Genomic DNA, 21,969 nt, shown 5'->3' with positions numbered 1-21,969 from the left:
ACATTGTGGAGAGACTGCTGGTGCCTGTCCAGCCCCTGGACTAGTACCCTCCATGTTCCTCCTCATGGACACCAAGTGATGCTGCCAGGGAGGCCTGGAGTGTACCATCTCCTGCAAATGCATGGTAAAGTATCTGTATAAGCATCTTCACTGCTGTTTAAATTACTGACTTGCTGGAGAACACACATGGGCCATAACTGAAGTTAAAGTACCGCAATTGTACTTCTTAGTGTAGCATGTACTAATTATTCAGTAATGCTGTTTGAGTATTGAGGCCAGCCAAGTCAGAGTACTGGGCAAACACTAAATGACAGCATAATAGTCACCAAGTGGATTCTGAGGTACCTTTTATTTTCTTGCAGAAGTTACTGATATCAAAAGTAGCAGACACGTGATTTAGGTTTCTGAGGTAGCACAACAACAGATTTAAATTGTCCCTTATTTAGGAATGTCCCAAATTATTTTCAAAATTGACATGTGTTTACTTACATGGCCTAAACCACCTTCCAACTTTAACAACAGGACACTGAAATTATCCAGATTGGTTATGTAGGTATTTTGCTTCCATACAGAGCAAATTAAGAGATATGTGTACCTCTGTATTATACAGATAATCTATAACAGGTTTAATTTCAGGATACTAGTTCTTAGCTGTCTTGCAATTGATCTACAACAACCTAATTTTCTTGCTCTTCTCCTTTTACCATAGATCACAGATTCTCTTCCATTTTCATTTTTCAAGAAATAATTATACTGCCTGCCATCTTAATGAATAAGCATTGCTACAGGATCAAAGTTAATGAGATCCATCTTGTTAATTTCATGTCATGGCCTTTGAAAATGCATTACTGTCCACCCATAAATATATATTCTGTTTAGGAGTATCTCTTCTTCTCTTCACCCTCGTTGAATGCTCCAGAAGGGGACCAGTTGAGTGTTCACCAGTGTTTATAGTACCTCCTGCCTGTGGAGGATGTTCTTGGGCCAAATGATGTCATTTTCTATGATTTCCTTAGTTGATTTTTCCCAAAACAAGTACTAGAGGAGTTACTAACAAAGAAACCCACAAACACACACAAAAAAACGCTCCAACCAAAAACCAAAAAAACAAAGAAGGAATCAAAAGCCCAGAACAGAATATAATGTGAGGAACTTCATACTCACCTATGAACTAATTTCTGCTCAGAAGACTCTTAGGTCTATTTCATTCTGCCCATCAATCACAGAATTAGATGTTTAGTTAAAATCTGCAAACACAGTATGTTACATTTCACTTTGAAAGAAAATGCAGCTTTTTCCATCTCAAAACTAAAAAGCTATATAGTGGTTACACAGCAACCTTAAGCATTGGCAGCTCCAGTGCCATTTCTAGCATGCTGATTCCTTGCCATAGCTTTACTCTGAGCAGGATTTTAGGGATTTACTTGTATGAACTTGGGTTTGACAACCAAGAAAAAGGCTTGATGACTTTAGCCTACAGAAAGAACAAGATAAAAAGATTTGGACATTTACTTGTTTTTTTCATATAACCCTAGGTTCAGAACAGAAGGCCAGAGGCAGTGCAGCACAGACACTTAACAAAAAACAAAAAGAAAACAAAAAAACCCCAGACCCCAAGAAAACCCAACCTGAAGTGCTTGATGTCTGGACAGTCAAAACAGCCACAGGAGAGACATTCTGATTTCATTTTATTTAAATATAAAAGTACATGGGCAACAGCTGAAATTTGTACATACACATAGGAATTAGAAGAATAGAAAAAATACTCTTTCAGAGTTTCCACTTGGAAAAAAGGAATTGGTAACAGTTTCCAGCTGTTTCACTAGGAAAAGCTAAATACCATACTTAGCTCTCTTTATGGTCTTTTATTCTTTTATTGATTCAAACAAAAAGCTTTCTCCTTTACTCACTCTCACTGCTGGTTGCTTTGCTCTCATTCATTCTGAGCAAGGCAGAAGCTTTTTTTCATCCTTCTGAAGGTGGCACATAACAAATCCTAGCTGGATCTAATAATGAGCCTCTGGCTGGGCCACAGACCCTCAGGGAACAGCTAACCTGTTAGAACAATTAAGTGTTTTGAATTAATGCATCCGGTCCACTTTGAATCCTGCAAAACCACCTCCAAACTAAGAACAGGAAATGGCAATAAAGTTTAGTCCCATTTCTTATTACAGTCTGTTAATGAGTGAGCTGCTGCAGTAAGGCTTTTCATACCACTTGCTTTATAGAGGTCAAACTTTCAGACCTTTCTTTGAATTCAGGTGCGAGTTTTGAGTTTTGTTATGTTCTTGTTCCAGTTGTTTGATCACTTTTCAGAGACCAGTTTGCATCATGACAACTTGTGGAAATGCGAGAGCCCACAAATCAGGAGTAACAAACTGAAGACGTTGTGTTTCCCCGCACCTGACATGTCAGTGTTAAAACCAGCAGTACAGGCTGAGCTTCGACATGACTCTCCAGCCCTGCAGAGTAAACCCACCAGGTTGTTTTGTTGTTTTGGTTTTTTTTTTTTTTTTTCTTTGCTAAGATATGTTTCTTCTCTGCTGTACTTTGTATCTTGGAATTGTTTTTTCCAATGGGCTGGCATAAAGATTGATTCATGTAGGTCCATCCAATGAAATCAGCTTGTGAAATGTTAGCTAATAGCAACAAAATGCTGTGTCAGACTAAGGTGGCAGCTTTACCACAGTTCCTGCTTGTCTGCAGGAGAATTCAGGTTGTTCGAGATGGGAACCCCAACAGGCATTCAGGCACTCATCTACCAGTAAAATTCAATTTTCTATGCTTTATTTGGAACAGATATTTTGAGGGTCAGCCACGCATCACAAAACTCAGGATCATGCACTGGTTACACGAGTGCCACTTATAAACTGAGTCTTTTGAGCCAGCTGAGCCCCTTCCTTTAGACTAACCTTCCTCCCGTTTTTATAACTGTATGTCATGTCCAAGTAACTCAGAGCTAGAAACATAGGCTAGGCAAGTCTGATTTCACTGCCATGGATGATCAGCTTAGAAGTACATCACCAGCAGGTTGGCTGATTGATGGGCTCCAAACACCACCACTAAAACAAAACAATACAATGTTTGTGTAATTTTCTTTTCTTATACTGATTTTGTTTCTGCTAGGAATATCTAGCACAAGAACAGTTAATGAAGGATGTCCTGTCAGCAAAACCTGCTTACTAAGGAAACCAGCTCTGCTTCTCAGGTTACATGCACCAGCTCATAAATTTATTGCATACTACCCTGTTTGAGAAAGATAAATTCAATGTATTAGAAGATTAGGATTTTGGGTTTTTATCCCTGAAGAGTTTGTCAACTAGTATATACCATTTCTCTCCTCACACTTGATCGTATCATAGCTACTTAAAAATTAAGCAAGTAGGCAGATTAATTGGGCATATTATTAATATGGTTACTATGGTGGCAACTGGGAGGGCAGGTGACAATTCTTGGGCTTAACTGTGCAGGCCTTACATATGTGTGTCACTGAAACTACTGGTAAGTGTGGTAGTTACTAGACTGCACTGTTAGAGTATTTCTCTGATCATTTCCTAAGAGAAAGTCTCAGAAAGTCAAAACAGGTGGTGGTTTGGTTTTCTTTTTTCTGTTAACATAGTATAAAGTGCACGTGCATTTAGTTTGCTAAGCACTTGTCTGTTGGGATCAGAACAGAACAATTTGTGGAAACATCTGATGATTTTTATGGCTTGAGCCTAGGAGAGCCTGAAAGACTCAGGGACTGTGACTGAAATGCACTCCAGTGCAGCACGCCAGCACAAAGCTTGGATAATCACTCACAGCTGACTTTAGACCTATCTGCAGACTGAGGAGGTCTTCCAAACCTGGCCTGAATTCTGCTACTATCACTGCATCTGCTGACTCTCTTTTCCCTCATGAATATGGACTCCACTGGGTAGAAAACAAATTGTTTGATGATTTGTCTAAAATGACAGCACCGCTGAGCCGGAGGCTACCAGCAGTAAAGGATGCAGCTAAGCTCAGTAGGTTCCCAGCCACTTTGCTCTTTTGTTGCTCCATCCACATGAAGGTGGGTGTGTTCAGCAAACTGCTTCCCTCGCTTGGTGAGAGCAATACCACTTCTTGCAAGTCAGCCTCTTGCTATGAACAGCAGTGACACCTATGAGTACTGCCAGCTAATAGAAGTTGCTCATTTTAAGGCAGAAAGTAACATGACAGGTGCTTAACACTGAGCTAAACAAAAGTGTCCTGATTTGCAGAGCTGACTAGCCTGGCAAGATTTTGTAGTGCTCTAGGGGTACTGCGTGACACAACTCCTGCTGATACAATATAAATGTCAAATTTTAGAATGGTTGATTTTTGGTTTTGTGTCGTTGTTGTGGTGGGGGTTTTTTTTGTTCAATGCTAGAATGTGATATAATTTGCCTTCCAGCAGGAGAGAGGCTTGATTTACTGTTTATGCAATGAGACGCCACCTCCCCTCCTAACTACTGCTACCCCTTGTGCCATACTTATTAGTGAATGGTTAGTAATTACCTACAGTATGGCTTTTAAGGGTATGAGTAATGTGTGGCTTTTACTCTGCTACTAATGGTGCTAGAATGGCTCCACTTACCAAAATGTGTGCATCAGGTGGGTGACATCTTCAGATGACCAGTCAATTTACTTGAACTGCTTTAATTGGAGTGACATATTAAATACAATCCAAGGGCTCAGATCATGAGGTCCATTTGTTGTATGTCAGAACCATTTTTTTAATCAGGCAGATCTGTTTTTTTTTCACCATGTCACCTGCTGTGTTTGCCTCACTTTTATTTTATGCCGGCTCTGAGGACTGTGAAGAGCAGTATGGAATAGAAAGGAGACGCTGAATCCTATTTTGCCATCATATTGTGCAGCAGCAGGGAATCATCATCCCAGTTGCAGTGGCAATGACACAGCTGAGACAACTTCTCCAGTGTAGCAGGGTGTGTGGGATGTAATAGCCAGTCTCACTTGTCCCCTGCTGCTTCGCTCCTCAGCTGACCCAGGAGGTGCCTTCCACTTGCTGTTCAGCTTTCATTGCTTTACGGAGTCAGGCTGGGGAGAAAGAGTGAGGCATGCAGCAAAGCTGGAGAGGGGAAGAGTTTAGGGCACCTCTTGCCCCTGACAGCATAGGTGTCTTCTAGCCTAGACAGGGAAACTGACAACGGCAGACTAAGGAGCCTATATACACTGCTGTAAGCGCAGGCTCACCACACCACTGAGCCTGGAGGCAGTGCTGGAGGTTGCTAGTCCAACCCCATACTCAGAGCAGGGTCACTTGGAACAGGTTGCTCAGGGTTGTGTCCAGTTGGGTTTTTTAATATCCCCAAGGATGGAGACCCCACAACCTCTCTAGGCACCCTGCTCCAGTGTTTGGGCACCCTGCTCCAGTGTTTGACCACCCTCACGGAGAAAAAGGTTTTCTTTATGTTTAGTAGGAGTTTACCTTTCAGTTTGTGTCCATTGCTTCTGTCATTGGATCCCACTGAGAAAAGTCTGCCTTCTTCACTGACCTCATCAAATATTTATACATGTGGATAACATCCCCTAGGGGCCTTCTCCAGGCTAAACAGTCCTGTCTCTTTCAGCCTCTCCTTGTGCGAGAGATGCTCCAGTTCATTCATCATCCTCGTGGCCCTTTTCTGCACTTGCTCCAGTCTGTACTGTCTCTTGTACTGGTGAGCCCAGGACTGGACCCAGCACTCCAGGCATGTCTTACCAGGGCTGAACACGGGGGAAGGATCAGCCCGTGGCCTGATGGTAACACTCCTTCTAATGCATCCCAGGAGGCTGTTGGCCTTGTTTGCCATGAAGGCAGATTGCTGGGTCATGGTCGGCTTGGTGTCCACCAGGACTGCCAGGTCCTTCCCTGCCAAGCTGCTTTCCAGCTGGGTGGCCCCCTGCATATACTGATGCCTGGGGCTGTTCCTCCCAAAGTAAAGGACTTTGCATTTCGCTTTATTAAACTTCATGAGGTTCCTGTTGGCCTTTTTCTCCAACCTACTGACGGCCCTCTGAATGGTGGCACAGCCCTCTCGTGTATCGATATGCACATGCTGCCCCGAGAACCTTCCTGCTACCCTTGCCATTGGGCTTCTTTCAGCTCTGCCAAATTCCTTAGCTTCCCTCAGCAGCTGTTTTCGTTAATCCATTAGTTCCAGCACCTCTAATCTTCAGCTCCTCCACGCCATTGGAGGGAGACACCCAAAGTACAGCATCAGCTCCACTTCTCCTGTGTGCTGTCTTTACATAGCCAGCAGCCATTCTCAACCCCTATGCTCCTGCTCCCCTCAAGCTCCATAACTGACTCAATATTCAGTACATAGTAGCTTTATGTATAATAGTGTGTATATATATATATATATGGTTATATATGTTTTAGGAATCAGGCCAAAGGACAAAGAGAACAGTTCAATGAGCTGTAAGTACATATGCTGGAGATAGTTTCTGTCATCCTATTAGACCTCAATTTCCTTCTGGGGCAGACAAATTCTAGCCAAAGCTCTTTGGTTCTGTGTTTAGGAGATGAAACTTTGCCTTGAACTGGCTTGGTGTTACTTGCATGTCCCTCCTGTCTTGGAGTGTCCCATCAGGAACCAGCTGAAGAACATGATGAAACCCATGAGTTACCCAAGCTCGAAGAACTGACAGGCAAGAACTATCAGGTCAGCTTAGCTAAAGAAAGGCTACTTGCATGGCTAGTCTGATCCCGCTGCTGTTGGTGAGAGGCTGGGCAGTTTTCATTAGCATGACATTTGGTTGATTTTTCTTGGCATTGTATTGGTGCCAGGAGGGCTGAAGAAGTGGGTGCATTGGCAGTGACGGATCTCACTCACCTCTAAGTCCTGTGAGCCTGCCAGGAAATTCTACCCCGTGGTATGAAAACCACATGCATTTTTCTTGCTGAAGAGTTAGACCCCAAACAACTTCACAACACTTCGCAAGGTTATGTTTCTTTTATTCATATTTGGATTTCATCCCTTCATCCACTAGGATTGATTTGAAAAGTAATCTTTCCTTTAATGACTACAAAAGTTAGTGTAAGTCTCTCTTCCCATACAGGTGAGCCACCATTTAATAACAAACAGAACTAAAAGAGCCTAAGACACATCTGACATCATTAAAAAAAATTAATGTACCAAACAGTGCTGATGCATTGAGAATGAAAAGGAATCAACCACTTATTTCTTAGAAAGATGCATCCCCCTTAAAAATTACCAAAATAATAAGATGTATTCTGTGGGGAAGAGCAGGGAGTGTACATATGCACCCACTGATACTTCCACATCCATATCCCCACCCAAACATATATATATACACATATATATATGCATGCATGCACATACACACACACACACGTATTAGACTGGACAAGTAATTTATTTTTTTCCCTGGGAGAATGTTATTATAACTCTTTTATTATATTATATCTATCTTTAAAACAGGAAAACTTACTAAAACAGAAAAGAAACAACTACTTTGATAGCTCCAACTTATTTGGCTAAACCTTGAAAATCATTGCCTATTTAGCATGAAATACATGAAAAATCAAGTTTGATCATTTTAGATTTAAATGTATACCACTCCCAGGTTATTACTGATTTGGCTTGCTTTGCCCTTGGAATAATCTCCATAATTACTAAAAATGTCTTTAATTTCTTCCAATATATAGGAAAAAATGTCTGAACACTGACCACTTGTCTATACTGGGTCCCCCAGCTTTATCCTCTTTCTAAAGCACTTAAAGCATGTTATATAATAGCAAGCATATTCCCGTTTTATACATAGTGCATCCTGTTTTGCAGTGCTTGCAGGTACCTCCTGCTCCCTGCTTCTGCTCTTGTGAAGGGACAATGGAAAACCAACCCTTGGTCGTCTCTCTTCAGAGGGCGCAGGTGAGAGGTATCTTTCTGGAGGCACAGAGAGAAGTGAGAAAGCTACTTGTTGTAACACATTGTCCTTCAGGAAGCTACGAAGGGATTAAAAGGCAGAAGGACAGCTACGAGACCTCACTCCTGGAAAATGTGAGAAACCTGAAGAACATGCAGAAAAGGTAAAAAGCGAAAGGAAGGAATGGCTTTTTGTGAGAGGGCTCCAGAATGTGTCATTTATTCAACCCAAAGTACAAAGGTGGTAAAAGACCCTTTTAGTCTAATGTTAACAGAGACTTGGCAATAGTGGCTCCCCGACTACAAAGGGTACCGTTCTCTGTGTCCTTTCCACAGAGCCCCAGGAATTTTCCTGCACTTAATCATGGGACAATGTTTACCCCTTAGCTTTCTGCATGTCTTGAGTGGTTGTCTGTAGGTCCCCATAGAGTTACTCATTAACTGTTCTCCTCCTCTCTCCCTGTCTTGTTCTTAATGAATCCATTGGTCGGGAGAATTAAGTACCTTGACTGGTATAAGTTTTGCTGCTTAGAGCTTGAGTTCTTGGAGAGAACTCAAGTTTTCGTAAAGACCCAACTTCTCTCAAATCTGATGGAAATAATCAATTTCACTGCTGTGTATCAGTAAAAAACAACCCTCTTTGATAGACCCTGGAACTCCATCCTTCATAAAACATAAGGGAGGTTATGTTAAGATTTGTTTCATGTTACATTTGTCACTACAGTGACACTAGTCTATATTCACACAAAGCAGAAGTTCATTACAAAATCCCTTATTACAGAGACAATCAATGAAAGCTATTAAGTCTTTAATCACTGAAGGCAATTTTGGTATCACAGGAACCTTTCACACTCTGAAGTAAAGCTGACTGTGGTCTCAGTCAGCTGAAGTGATCCCTATTATAGTGCCTTGAAGCTTAACACTAACAGCATCTCTTAAGACTAAAAAAAAATTGTTTAGGTAAGAAAAACAAGACCTGATTGAAACACTAGAAAGGTGATTAAAAAAAAATCCCCCAAACTAAAGATAAACAACAACCCCTTTTCTCCCTGCCAAATCCCAGAACCATATGAAATGCTGGAATGGTTAGGAACATATATAATTAAGATCAGGTAGAAAGTTTTTCTCAGTAGGTGAAATGGGTACCTCTGCATACAATCATGTTTAAACTCAGTTCTCATTACATATCCTGAGGAATCACATAAATCAGGCTTGCAATTAACAACCAAAACACAATTCTGTCCAGATGTGGCCCTGAGCAAACTACTGATGAAGCTGGAATTCTTGAGCACGAGATCCAACAGGACACTGCCCCTCTCTCTGCTATGGGAAGGGGTAATATGATACTTTTACGTAGTGATGCCACGTTCCAGACGTTATTCTTATTGGGGTATCAAATACCAGGCACAGGAAAAGGAGAAATGGCCCATGGCATGAGATGGCCAGGCTGTGGCTGAACACCTCTGCAGTGGAAGCAAGAGTACCTGTTGGGAGATATTCAGCCGAAGGCCAAGCCCTGCCATTTGGAAGAAGTTTATTTCATCACTTAGCAAACTCCATGTTCTCCCCAGCAGAATAAGCAACCAAAACAAGTACATTTTGCACTTTTTTGTGGCTGGTTCAGCTCCTGGGTTGTAATGGGCTTTTCCCATTACAGAAATTTTAGCCAGGTCAAACACAAATCCTCTAAGGTTCAACTCTGCATTTCCCTCCTTTGCCTCGTACAGTATGCTGTAGTAGAAAAGGAAACACAAGAGTTTATGAAAAACAGTTTTAGAAAAAGGAAAATACTCTAACAGATAAGTTTTGCATTCACAAAATTAATGCATTCACAAAAAAGTTATTAAAAAATAATTCAGAGTAACTGGGAACAAATTCTGCTTCATCTTCAGACTGAGCTACAGTGAATAGACTCAAACCAGCATACGGTAAGTAGCATAATAAAATGAAGAATAAATTATTTTATGCATAAAATACCATGTTTTTAAATTTATGTAGTGACTTTGATCTTTATGCACAAAATTCCACACATTTGCATCTTCATGCTAATCTTTAAAATATAGCATTGCAGTACTGCCCAGCCATAAGAACACCAGATGGCAACTGACCACAGTGAAATTCAAGAGCACTGTATCGGGTACAGCTCCATCTGCAACAGTGCAACAGCCCAGGCACTTCGGAGGTGTATGAGAAACCCTTTCATATGCAACTGATGTTGTAATTCCAGGCAGTTGTCATCCACACATACCACATACCTTCTTCCAAAGATGTAACATTTCTCATCTTCTTTAAAATGAGGCAACTAAGCTCAGCAAGTAGCTGTGGCAATGAATTCCACAAGCTAGTTATATCCTGCAAAAGTGCCAGCAGGACAGAAATTATCTGTGTATGCATTCCAATCCCCAAAGAATTAACCTGATTGCAAAGACCACTGAAGGAGATAGGAACACTTCAGTCCAATCCCCTTGAAAGCAAAGGATAATGCTGCTTGCATAATTCTAAAGATGCAGAAAAGCCTCCACTGTAGCTACACTGCATGTTCACAGGCAAAGCCTCCACCGTAGCTACACTGAATGTTCACTTGTCCCAGAAAGGATGTGATCACTAACATTAACAAGCCTTATTTTAAGCAAGCAGGCAAGCAAATCAGAATGTACCACAATATGAGCTAGAAAAGGTTTGCTGTTATTCTTTAGTGTCTGCTATCCCTCTATTTTAAATATTCCACTCACTGGATACTCTATGAGATTTGCTTCTGATACTGTCTCAGAAGGTGTAAACATACCTAACTCACTTGAGGGGAGGGCAGCAACAGGGTTCAGCACTTACTCAGGAAGGAGTAATCTTTCACAATAACACAAATGTGCAAAATTCATTAGAAGGCACAGAATATATAGGTGTGTTCCACTTGATTCCCATTTATTCAGCTGTATCTCTGTTGTGATCTCTCTGTTAAGTATTGCTTTAATTTTTTTGTAGAAGAAAGCCTGTTACCAGGCCATATTTGGCATAGAAGACTTGATTTACTGCAATGGAATGGAATGGAATTACTTCCAGGCTGTCCATACATGTGTTAGTTAAGTTGGACTGAGTACTGGAAGAAAAGTCTGTGTTAGTCCAGTGTGGAAGCAAGCCACGCTGCTGGACACTGTTTAGATGCAACAGAGACCTTCACTTAGTCCCTCCTGCTCTAACCTTTATAGGACTCATCTTTACTGTGTCCTCCTCCCAGTTACTGAAATTAAATTTCTTTTTCCCTGAAAAGATGAAATTTTAAGGTGAATGAGAGGGATCCTTTTTCTAAGAGGACAGGAGGATATCAAATTACATGATAGACTGGTGTACTTCATAGGCTACTTCAGGAAAACATTGACTATAGCTGCTTTTTATGTAATGCAGAGATACTGAGCAGATTTGCTGTCAGTCACAGTATGAATTCAAAGAAAAGACTTCAACACTGCAGAGCTATATCTGGATTCCTACTCATGTAATTGAGATCAGAAACTGTCCCACTGTCACCCAATTATGAGCCACAATGAAGCACAAACTGCCTGATTAGCTGAAGGACACGGCTGTGTTCCTGGAAACACAAGGCTCGCTGGCATTTGGGAATGGTGGCCAAGCCTTGGGTGGCTGGTGAGGGGTGGGGGGCATTAAAGGCTAAAAGTCTTCTGTGATTCCAGACCATCTTAATAGTCTGCTGCACTTAGGAAACAAAGCACATACCAAGAAACAAAAGAAAAAGAAAACAACATTGCAGCTAACAATAAAGTTTTGTTTCAAAACAACTAATCTGGAGGTCAGCCCAGGGATCTGAATTTCAGTAAAGCTTTAGCAGCAGGAGCACAGTCTGTCATCGTTCATGGCTGAAGAGGTTCTTATCCCTAACGAAGGAGCTAGAACGAATATGAAGTTGATTTTTCTTTTTCTCAATAACCCATGTCACTCAGACGAGGTTCCTAGCAGCATATTCAGGGTTAAGAACACTGAAAGTGGTGGGAAGCATTTGTGGAAGTAACTGTGGTTCCCAACTTTCCTGCTTTCACGGATTAACAAGCAGGCTTAGTCCGTGAGGGCTGTCACATTCTTGAACTCTTCAGTAAGAAGGAAATTGGACTTCGCTTTTCTTCAGTGGGTAACTTTCTAGTTACACATCCTGGTTGTCATCTCTTTCTGTAAAACAAGAAGGGGAGATTAAAAAGCAAATGGCATTTGTTGTAAAGTGTGCACACACCTCTTTCCAGTTAACATTTCTGCATCTCTGCAAATTCATGTGGTTTTATATGCCACCATGGTTCTGCTCCTCCCCATCACTTTCAAGGACAATGAAAATAACTGGCAATTAGCATGCAGCATTTTGTCATTTTTGACAGCTTTAATACCCTACTAATTCCCTAGCCATGTCGGGTAAATGGTACTGCATCCCACAAAAAAGAAGTAAATCACCTGCCAAAGCAGCAAACCTTTTATCTTAATGTAAGAAAAAGGATTCCAATCGTTGTCATTGAACCTGCAGCCAACAGGAAACATGGAGAATACATTCTTTGCCTAGTTATTTCTGCTTACACATGGACACAAAGGGCACATGGACACAAATCTTCTTTAAGACTTGACCAGAGCTGTGGCATTTGTCTCTAGGATGGGGTCTTGGAGCATTCATAGACTCCATTAGGAACTGGGGTTTGGGATCCATATAGGATTTTATTTGATCTGATTTACAAGCACTCTGATACAAACTCTGTGGTAACTGGCTGCCCTATTCTATAAAACTCTTTATATTTGTCAGCAGATTTTCTGGAAAGATGTATCAGATGGTCTGCCCAACAACCATCTGCATACGCAGCATTCAGGTGTGCCGTTTGTTGTCAAGGCTGAGAAGCTGCCGCATCTAAGGGTCACCATAGTTGTGCAGGTTGTCCCTTTAGCCCCTCTTTCATAGCCTCTCCAGACCATGTAGCATTTCTATCGTAAATCTATTTAGATTTACCAAGTTATCAGAAGTTTCTGAAAATCCTCTTAACTTGCTTGAATAATTTGCTATAATTTATAAGATGATTAATATCTAATGTAAAGGGCTTCCTGGCAGTCTTGTAACTGTATCTTACTCTGTGCTTTTCTCCATCTAGAATCCTACGTGGAATTGTAGGACTTTTTCCCCTTTCCAGAGCTTTAATTAAGTTTTCATTTCTTGTAGGTTCATAAACATCTTATATCACTTGTTATTTTGCTGTCATGCATGTAATAGAATGGAATATTGTCATTTGCAGCTGTTATAAAGACAATGGTAATTAGTACAGTAATTCATACAGTAATGTGTGATCTCCACGGTGATCCACACAGTAATCTGATCTAGCAGTTGCTTCTTCTCTAATTTGTTAAAGGTGACAAAGGTGAATGTTCATGGAAAAATCTGTCCTTTTTTCTCCTTAAATGTTCTGTGAGGTTTTTTTGGGTTGTTTTGTTTTGTTTTTCTTTTAAACAGTTGCAATTAGGCTTATTCCTTCAGAGCAACAAACACCAAATGCAGAACTTCATATAATTCAGTGCACTGTTGGACAGCTTCCTACTGTTTTATACATAAGCAGATACAAAATGCCTCTCCCTCTTCTTTGAGAGATCAGAAAAAGCAACTATGCTAGGAAATACTGAAGAGCAGCATATAATTTACCACCACATCAACACCATGATAACTAGCTCCAACCAAAGTAGGCATCTAGAAGCTGGTAAAACCCAGCTGCACTCAGTTTGATCTGAAGCCCTCAGGAAGCTCTTCCCGGGGAGGGCAGGGCAGGGCAGGGGCCACAAGCCGTGATGTGGTTTGACAGCACGCAGAAGTTTTACCGACAGGGCCTGACACGGTTTCAGAGCTGGTTTTCCGAGCCGAGGATGCCAGGTGCTGCGCCGGCCACTCCCCAGCAGTCTGTCCTCGGAGCTGCCTCCGCAGGGGGGTACCAGGCTTGTGGTGCCAGGCTTTCTGCTATGGGCTGAGGAGGCACAAGCTTTGCGCAGACTCTTCAGCACCTTCCTCAGCAAAATCTGCCGCAAGTGGAAAGGAGCTAAAACATGCCCAGGAAGGGAGTACTCGTTTCCAAAGTCTGTGTTTTCTTCCCGGATTTTAAATTATTCCTTTATTTCCCTTACCTGAAGATTAATGAGGTGCTAATTAATGAGGCAGCGTTAAGCTTTGCAGACCCCTAAATTTACATATACTTAGTGTCTGCATGTCCATCCTGTACTACCAATAACCACAGCTAATAGGTCTGCGAGGTAGAACACCACCACTTCTTTCTGCAGCTGCTGCTGAACAGCTATTTGCAGTCAGACAGTAGCATCTTATCCTGTTAGAAGAGCAGTAAAGAGGGTAACGTGGACAGTATCAGAGTCATTGTAAACTTGGCTACCCTCCTTCAGGTGAAGTGGGAGGCAAACTGCTTCCCAATAGAATAATAAAACATCATAAGCAACACATTCATCATGCAAAATGCATCTCCATTCTTACCTTAAAGAAAAAAATACGATCAGAGGCAGCAGTTTAGACATGGATAAATGTGTCCAGGCAAAGGAAGGACTAGGAGCCCAGATAATCTATGCATAAGATGTAAACTAGAGGGCTTTAAACCAGTTCGCCATGTGAGTTTCTGAAATGTTTCAGCTATGTGCCGCTGTGAGTGTTTCATTGCTCAAGAGTCATGAAGCATGAACCTACCATTCCATTCCTAACTTTTCTCTTCAAGCAGAATTTATTTTTTTAGTAATACAAATTCTCACCAAGCCTCTCCCTCCCTTCATTCCTGGATTTTTGTTTGGTTATACAGTTATATTCACAGTCCCTTACATTCACTGTCTTTCCCCTAAATCCTATTCCCCCCACCCTGTCAGGAGAATGTTGCTGCCAATGGCTCTGCAGTTTTCTCCCTGCTTCTACTTAACAGGCCTTCTGTTTCAACACCTGCTTGGCTTTGGTTTTGGAAATGCTCACCAAAGTTGTAGTCAGAAAAATGTTAAAACTTACAAAACATCATCATCTCTGATGCACAGAAACTTTTCCTGTATTGATCTGTATTGTTATCAGTAAATGAAGGACATAGAAGTACAGACATATGGTCACATTGCATGCCTGCATATGTGTGCCTAAGCTTTTACTGATTTCAGCCAATGACAATGAACTAGATGTGCTTTTTTTAAAAAAAACCAAACAACATGATCTTTATAACAGTGAATTGGTACATGCTTTGTGAGAGTGACCTACTTCTAGCTGTTTTTTTCTTAGAGGAATTTGCAATAGAGAAGAAAAACAAACAGGAAATGGTTTCTCAAAGAGACTGATATAATTATGAAGCTGGCAAAGAAAAAGTTAGCTTCACTCAAAATACTTGTGAGGCTGAGAGGAAGGGTCGTACCCACAGCGTCCAGCCTTGGCTGGGCAGCAGCATGAGGTATGCTGTGTGCTGCAGAGCCTACTGCTGAGCCTTTTACAGAGCAAACCGCTCCTGCTTGCCAAACACCCCCTCTGAGATACTTACCTTTAAAAACTAATCACCGGCTCTTCACAGACCCTGCTGGCAAACCTCTCACTGATTCTGATGGGCACCAGGGAGCTGAGCACACAGTCCCGCTCCACCTAACCCAGCGGAGAGGTCCGCCTCAAACCTCCGCAGAGATCTGGCTCCTTGGTTATTCTGGTGGTACACAGCCCGTAGGTGAGCACTGCCTTTAACACAAACTCAAAGCCAAGTCTTCTTCAGACTTTCCTGAGTCTTCCTGGTTTTGTGCTTCTCTGGAACTTTACTGTTCATTTTAGTTTGTGAAAGGTGTAGAGCTATGTTCTTGACTAACAATTATCAATTAAAAGCACATGAGGGTACTTCCCAAACACAGAAAATGACAACTAGCTGTTGACTGACTCTTCTGAGAAGGCTGACTGAACACCCTAAACATCGTTAACAGGAACTCTCCATACCAGAGCTTTTGATACCACATGCCCTTCCTCTTGAAAACAAATTACAAGAAATTCCAGAGCATTATTCTGTACCGCTGCATTCAGACTAGTTCCTGTTCTCAATTTTGGATTACACAATTAACTCAAAAAATGAAGACAGAAATAAATGCTGTTTTTAAAAGTCAAAATACAAAACAGAAAATAAAATCTGGGCCCTATCTGTGTGTTGAATATGTCCACAGACCAGCCACTGAGGAGAACTTAAAACAGAACTAAATTCTAAGTAATATAAAGAGAAACATTTGCTATTCTTTGTCAAGGCGTTAAAGTACTTCCTCACTTGCTGGAGTTAAGGCTAACAAGGCACTTTGTAAGCACCAGAAATCTGTCTGTTTTGTTAGTATTTGTGATTTCACAGAAGGCTGCATTCCTCAATATTTTTCAGGGAGTACCAACATGATATCCCAGAAGAAGGGAAAAAAGCAACACACAGTCTTAAATGGGTAATTCATCTTTATCTCTGATGGATGTCTGGTCTTCTCCCCTCCCTACTGCTCTAACGCACGTCAGATACATTCAGCACGTAACTATTTTAATACCTAACTATTTTAATTTCTGCTCCTCATTTCACCTTTAAACAAACAGGAAAAGAATGGAAAAAATCCAACATCTTACAGCATGCATGAGTAGCTGGAGAAATCTCTTTTAATGCGATAAACCTACCTATGGGGAGATGCTGATCAAATCTGAATGGGTTACAAGAATTAGTTCCCGAATAAAGAATTATGTTCTTCTAAGAAAATGGTGTTTCTATGCTTGCATGAGTCAAATATGCAGTTGGCAAAACATAAGGCATAAAAAACCAGACATCACCTTTGTACTGGTATTTAATGGAAGCAAGGGATTTGCAATCTGTCTTGTGCAAAAGCTGATGGGAAAGTGGGTGAAGTGACAGGAGTAAATAGTATAAATAATAGTATTCTGTAAGAACACCAGAAAATTTAATAAATGCAATAATCACCTTCACTAAAACCAGGGCTGCTTTAAAGATTTGAATCCTCGTTCAGTGCCTGTGTCCCACCCTCACTTCCAGTTCCCCAAACCGCAGCCCAGCGGGGCTTGCCATTCCCCCTCCTCACCTCCTCCCACTGCCAGTTGGCAAGCCTAAGGATCATGTGGCAACAGCTTGTTTTAGCCCTCTACAACTGTTTTAAACATGGTGAGGGTTGAAGATGTGGATGCAAGTGTCTCAGCAGAGAATTGGTTAGAAGAAATATATTACCTTCTGACGGGCAGGATACCCTACCCAGAGGTACCCAGCAGCTTGGAAGACCTGACCAAGCAGCCGACAGCAAGGAGATGCCAGCAACGGACACCATTCACTTGTCTGAACTTATTGAGAGAAAACAACTTTCCACATATAGCCTGTCATGTACTCATGTCTTCAAACACTGCAACCCCCAAAAAAGCATTGCCCAGCCTTAACCATATTCTTATGGTTGAGGAACTTAATACCTGTGTAACAATCCTGTGAATAAATACATGATGTTGGGCAGGAAGGTAATACACAAACAACCCTTCTGATCTGTGGTTCATGATTAGAAGGCTCTGCTGGAGCAGACATAAGCATGACTGGGACATACCTTTCTCCTCCCTACACTCACAGACAGAAAAGCAAGCCACACCCAAGGGGAATCCCATATATATACACAGAGAGGGTCAGCGATGTACCTATGGAGCCAGTTCACAGTCTTTTCGTTTTTCAAATCAGAACCACAGAGTAAGTAGATGAAGAAGCAAAAGGTTTAAAAGAACATTTTACATACTGTTCTTCAAAGTACAAATGGCTATGACTTCTGCAACTTTTTTTGTTGTTTTCTTCACAGAGATTTCAACAATTGACAAATAATCATCACGTGGACAAAGCTCTTTGTATCCTGGTCACAAAAGAGGCTGTTTACTATGGAATAGTACAGATCACGCGGTCTAAGATCCTGTGCTGCACAACTAATCTATATTCAGACAGCTAATTGACCAGGATAGGAAGGCTGAAGCCAGATTTGTAACAGCTAAGTCATTTGCAAAACTGCTTTTTTTTCTGGCATTTCTAGTTAGAGCCATGCCTTGAATCTTCATTTAGAAATTGTTTTCTCCAAAGTTACTAAAAAAATATTTCCTCTTCTTCTTTAGTTGCCCCTGTACAGACTGGTAATTGCTATCCAATGGGCATATTGATCATTCGGGTATTTCCCTTGTTAGGTTTCAGGATGTCCTCCACTTGAATGAGTCTCAATTATCATGATGCACAGGACTAAATTAATCCCTCATACAGTCTGTTAGGCTTCAGGGTAGTTATTTTGAAGCTAAGGACAGCCTGATAATAATCCTACTTGATTACTCCTGAATTTGTATGGTGATGTTTGCAGGACACAGATAATACTCCTGTCTGCAAATGTAATCCCTTATCACTGATGACAAAGGCATTTTATCAAGTAACTGCAAGCAGGAACAGGATCAGGAAATTACACTGCGAAATGCACCTGTCAGTAGGGTTAGATCCAGGTAGATACACAGAACATGCATTTGGATGACCGACTTGCTTAAAGACATTGTATTCCAAGCAGGTACTTCCACCTTCTGCATGTTTTTGTCTTCTGTAACAATAAAACAAAAGTCTTTCTGTGGTTGGTTTTAGTGTATCTTACCCTATTAAATGGACTTTAAATGTGCTGCTTTTGGCACTGAGGTCATGCAGAGTGAATAAGCAAACAGTAACACAATCCCTAGTATAAAATTTTGCATAAAATTTATCAGGAGACATGTTAGTTCTCTACTACGAACTACAATTTTGTTGCATATAGTAGATATTTTACATAAATAATTTTATACACTAACAGATCTATTTAAATGGGACAATAAATACATCTTTTCTTTTTTTTTTACAAAACTGCCAAGTTCACGTGGCACTAGATTTTCTTCTCTTGGCAATTAGAAAAATTGGACTTGCTGTTTCTGAGTTTTCTGTTTCGTGTGGGTTTAGAAAGAAAAATAAGAGCCCAGATCAACACTCAATAAAATTAATAGAGTCACTCAACAAATACTGTTCAAATTATGAAAACACATATTTTTAGTTAGGTAGAATAGCTTTCCTGAAAGTTGTTCTTAATAATGTCTTCACAATTGCCTTTTGATGCCAGTTAGACTACTGGATTAAGCAGTTGCGTGTTAAAGAAAGGAAATTATAGATATTCGTTGAACACGTATACAAAATTTCAAGTTTTTTTGAGTTCTAGGAAATCTGAATTTTTGCTGCTGTTGGGGTTTTTTGCTCAGTCTTTTATTAGTGAAGATTGACAACACTCAATCAGTGGATTGCCTCCTTGTTTCAGTCTAGTAAGGGCAGCAGATCTACGTTATTCAGAGAAGCACAGGATATATCTAAACTGGGAGATGATGTTTTGTCGAAGAGGATGAACAGCAGTAGTTTTCTCCATAGTAATAAGAACAGTTGAGATGCTAATGCAGACACGACAAAAGCATTTCCAAAAGCATTACAGGAACCATGGTGGAGGAGGTCCCATCATACTTTTCACAATGCTGGTGATAAAGCTTTTCCCAGTCTCCACTTGCTGTTAGTGTGCCTTCCACACAGAGCACAGACAATCCGCAAGGACCCCTTTTGCTAATTGGTATAAGAACTAGTGTAAATGGACCCATACAAATTGTAGATGGAAAAGCTATTTGATTAAAGTCTTATCAGTTTTGCCACTTCGTGATTCTATCTACAGCTATTCTCCAGGGTTCTTCCTTGATGGGGCATGAACTGCAACTCTGATTCATCTCGGCTACAAGTTATTAGAACAGGCAGAGTAAGGTAACACATGGCGGTTACTAAGGAGCAATTTTGGCTCTGATTCAGCTCAGAATCTAAACACAGGGGCAAGACCACGTGCAGGAAGCTCACACGTGAGTAGAGCAGATGAAAACACTTATGTATCCATTATAAAGCAAATAGTTTCAAATTCCTTTTTTGATATCATACTTGATCTGGAATGCCCCTGTCATTTTTTTGTGGTTTTGCAACCACAATTGCCTTTTTCTACTGTTTTTTCTACTTCTTGTTGTAACCAAGCCAGCTGCTCCCCACACATACTGAGCTAGCACAGAGTAACAACCTATTGAGTAGGCAAGATTCACATTAACTCATCAGAAGCTCAAAATGAATTAAATAATTACAGAAAACATGTTTTGTGTGCCGTGTCTTTTGTATTACAGCAATCTCGTAGGAGTTCATTGTAAAAAAAAAAAAAAAAAAGAAATAGAAGTGCAACAGTAGCGGATGCTATTTTGCAGTTAGTTTCTGCTCTTTTAATGTTTTGCAAAATTGAAGACATTTGGAGGAATAAGCTTCTTTAAAAGTTTCCTGTTCTTAGTTTATTCTGGACTGTTAACTATACCTCTTTTTATCATGTATTAATAATCTCTTTGAAGTACAAATGTGGTGTTGTTTATTACAAACTGTGAAATGTGGATTAATTTGGAGAAGCCCTTTTTATTCAACAGGCTATAATTTACATTCATTAGCTAAATTTTAAAACATGACTTACGTGGTGTACTCCTCACCAGCAACGGACACCTGTACTTACATACCCACAAAAGAGAGATAATTGTGTCAAAGCACGAGATGGCAGAGCAGTTAACCCATAGCACCAATAAGAACCACTCCAAAACCTCTGATAAGTCAATGACACACAGAAAATTGTCAGTAGGAAAGTCCTTCTGCCCTCCTGTTCTCAGCAGTGTGTGCTTGGGTTCAGTGCAAGCAAAGCTGCTGATGTGATAAAAATAAGTAATTAAAAACACGCATGCCAGAAACTATTTACTCAGAAACTCTGGCACTGCAGTGCATCTTATGACTCTATTTTCTTTGAGCATCAAAGTTGAGAATCCTATTTTTCATCAATGTTAAGCCTAGAGTTCTCATTTCCCCCTAATTTCTTGCAGGAAATGGAGGAGATGGAAAAGATGGCATTTATTTAGCTACCACTGGTTTCTTGTTCAGCTAGTGATCAGATCCATTTGTTGAGATATTCTCATCATATGTACCATGTAAAAGAAATGCTGTGGGATATTATCAACATATCTCATTGAAGTGGAAAAACTGGACTGGGGGCAGGGAATGCTTAATTTCTTCTTTTTTTTTTTCCTTTTTTTTTAAGAAGAAAAAAATACTGCTGGCTAGTTAGCAGCAGTGACAAGCCTTGCCTGAATGGGGACTCTTTTACTAAAGCAAACAACCAGGAGGGAAAAAAAGAAAGAAAATTATGCCTACTTTAAAGTTGGCTCAATGAGTATTTATCTAATTTTGGATAATACCTGAACAAACAGTAAGTCAACCTACCCTTTTGTGATGAGTAACAGAATTTAAAGCAACTATAAGCAACAACCTTGTAGGAAAACTAAATTATTAGATAAATTCATATTGTGAATTGTACTTGTGAACACACAAGTACCTGAATTTTGAATAGTTTTAGAATAGCTGCATGCCTACATTACATGGCTAGAGAGAGCCACTGAACACACACATGCACACACACAGGTAAACAACCTCTGACTCAGTTCGGCACCTACTGGCACAGGTAACTGCTGGACACAGTTTTCTACAAGGCACATGGTAAATATTTAGCAAATTAATTTTGCATTAAGAGAGGCTGATAGTCAATTCCATCTAGTAGAGGGCACAGCGTGCAATTTTGTGGGAGGATAGACAAAAGCACGTCAGAGAAGGGATGGGAAAGCTAGGTGCCAGCTTCTCCAGAAGGAGCTACTTGGGATGGGCTTGCCTGTTCTTATCAGAGTGGCAGGGGGCTGCCAGCTCTCCCTCTGAATGCCCCAATGTCAAGGCAATGAGAAAAGCAGAAAGAAAAGCTTTCGTACAGAAGCTTCACTGATAGATTTTTGGGCCACAATCTGTTAATGATAGATTAATTAGGGAATGATCAGTTACCTTTCTGCAGCATGAGCAGCATTTATGACTCTGAACAAGATGAAACCTTATGTGTTCCCTGCCTGAAGCTTAAGCCATCCAGACAGCACACAGAACACACTGGGAAATCTAGAAGAATATAGAGCCAG

The 21,969-nt window shown here is 40.7% G+C and overlaps 1 protein-coding gene across 3 annotated transcripts in view; it reads right to left on the bottom strand.

The window, feature by feature from the left end:
- Window positions 1–7,063: 7,063 nt before the first annotated feature.
- MOB3B (MOB kinase activator 3B) overlaps window positions 7,064–21,969 on the bottom strand; it is a 107,227-nt gene continuing 92,321 nt past the window's right edge. For all 3 annotated transcript variants that reach the window (XM_072860575.1, XM_072860577.1, XM_072860578.1), the window contains exon 5: window positions 7,064–12,068. In XM_072860575.1, the coding sequence (XP_072716676.1) occupies window positions 12,039–12,068 (30 nt within the window). In that variant the 3' untranslated portion in view covers window positions 7,064–12,038. The remainder of the gene's footprint in view (window positions 12,069–21,969) is intronic.

This window comes from Ciconia boyciana, chromosome 4 (assembly GCF_034638445.1).
Source record: "Ciconia boyciana chromosome 4, ASM3463844v1, whole genome shotgun sequence".
Classification (NCBI taxonomy): domain Eukaryota; kingdom Metazoa; phylum Chordata; class Aves; order Ciconiiformes; family Ciconiidae; genus Ciconia; species Ciconia boyciana.
Note: the sequence above shows the minus strand (reverse complement) of the source record. Positions and strands in the feature narration are given on the sequence as shown.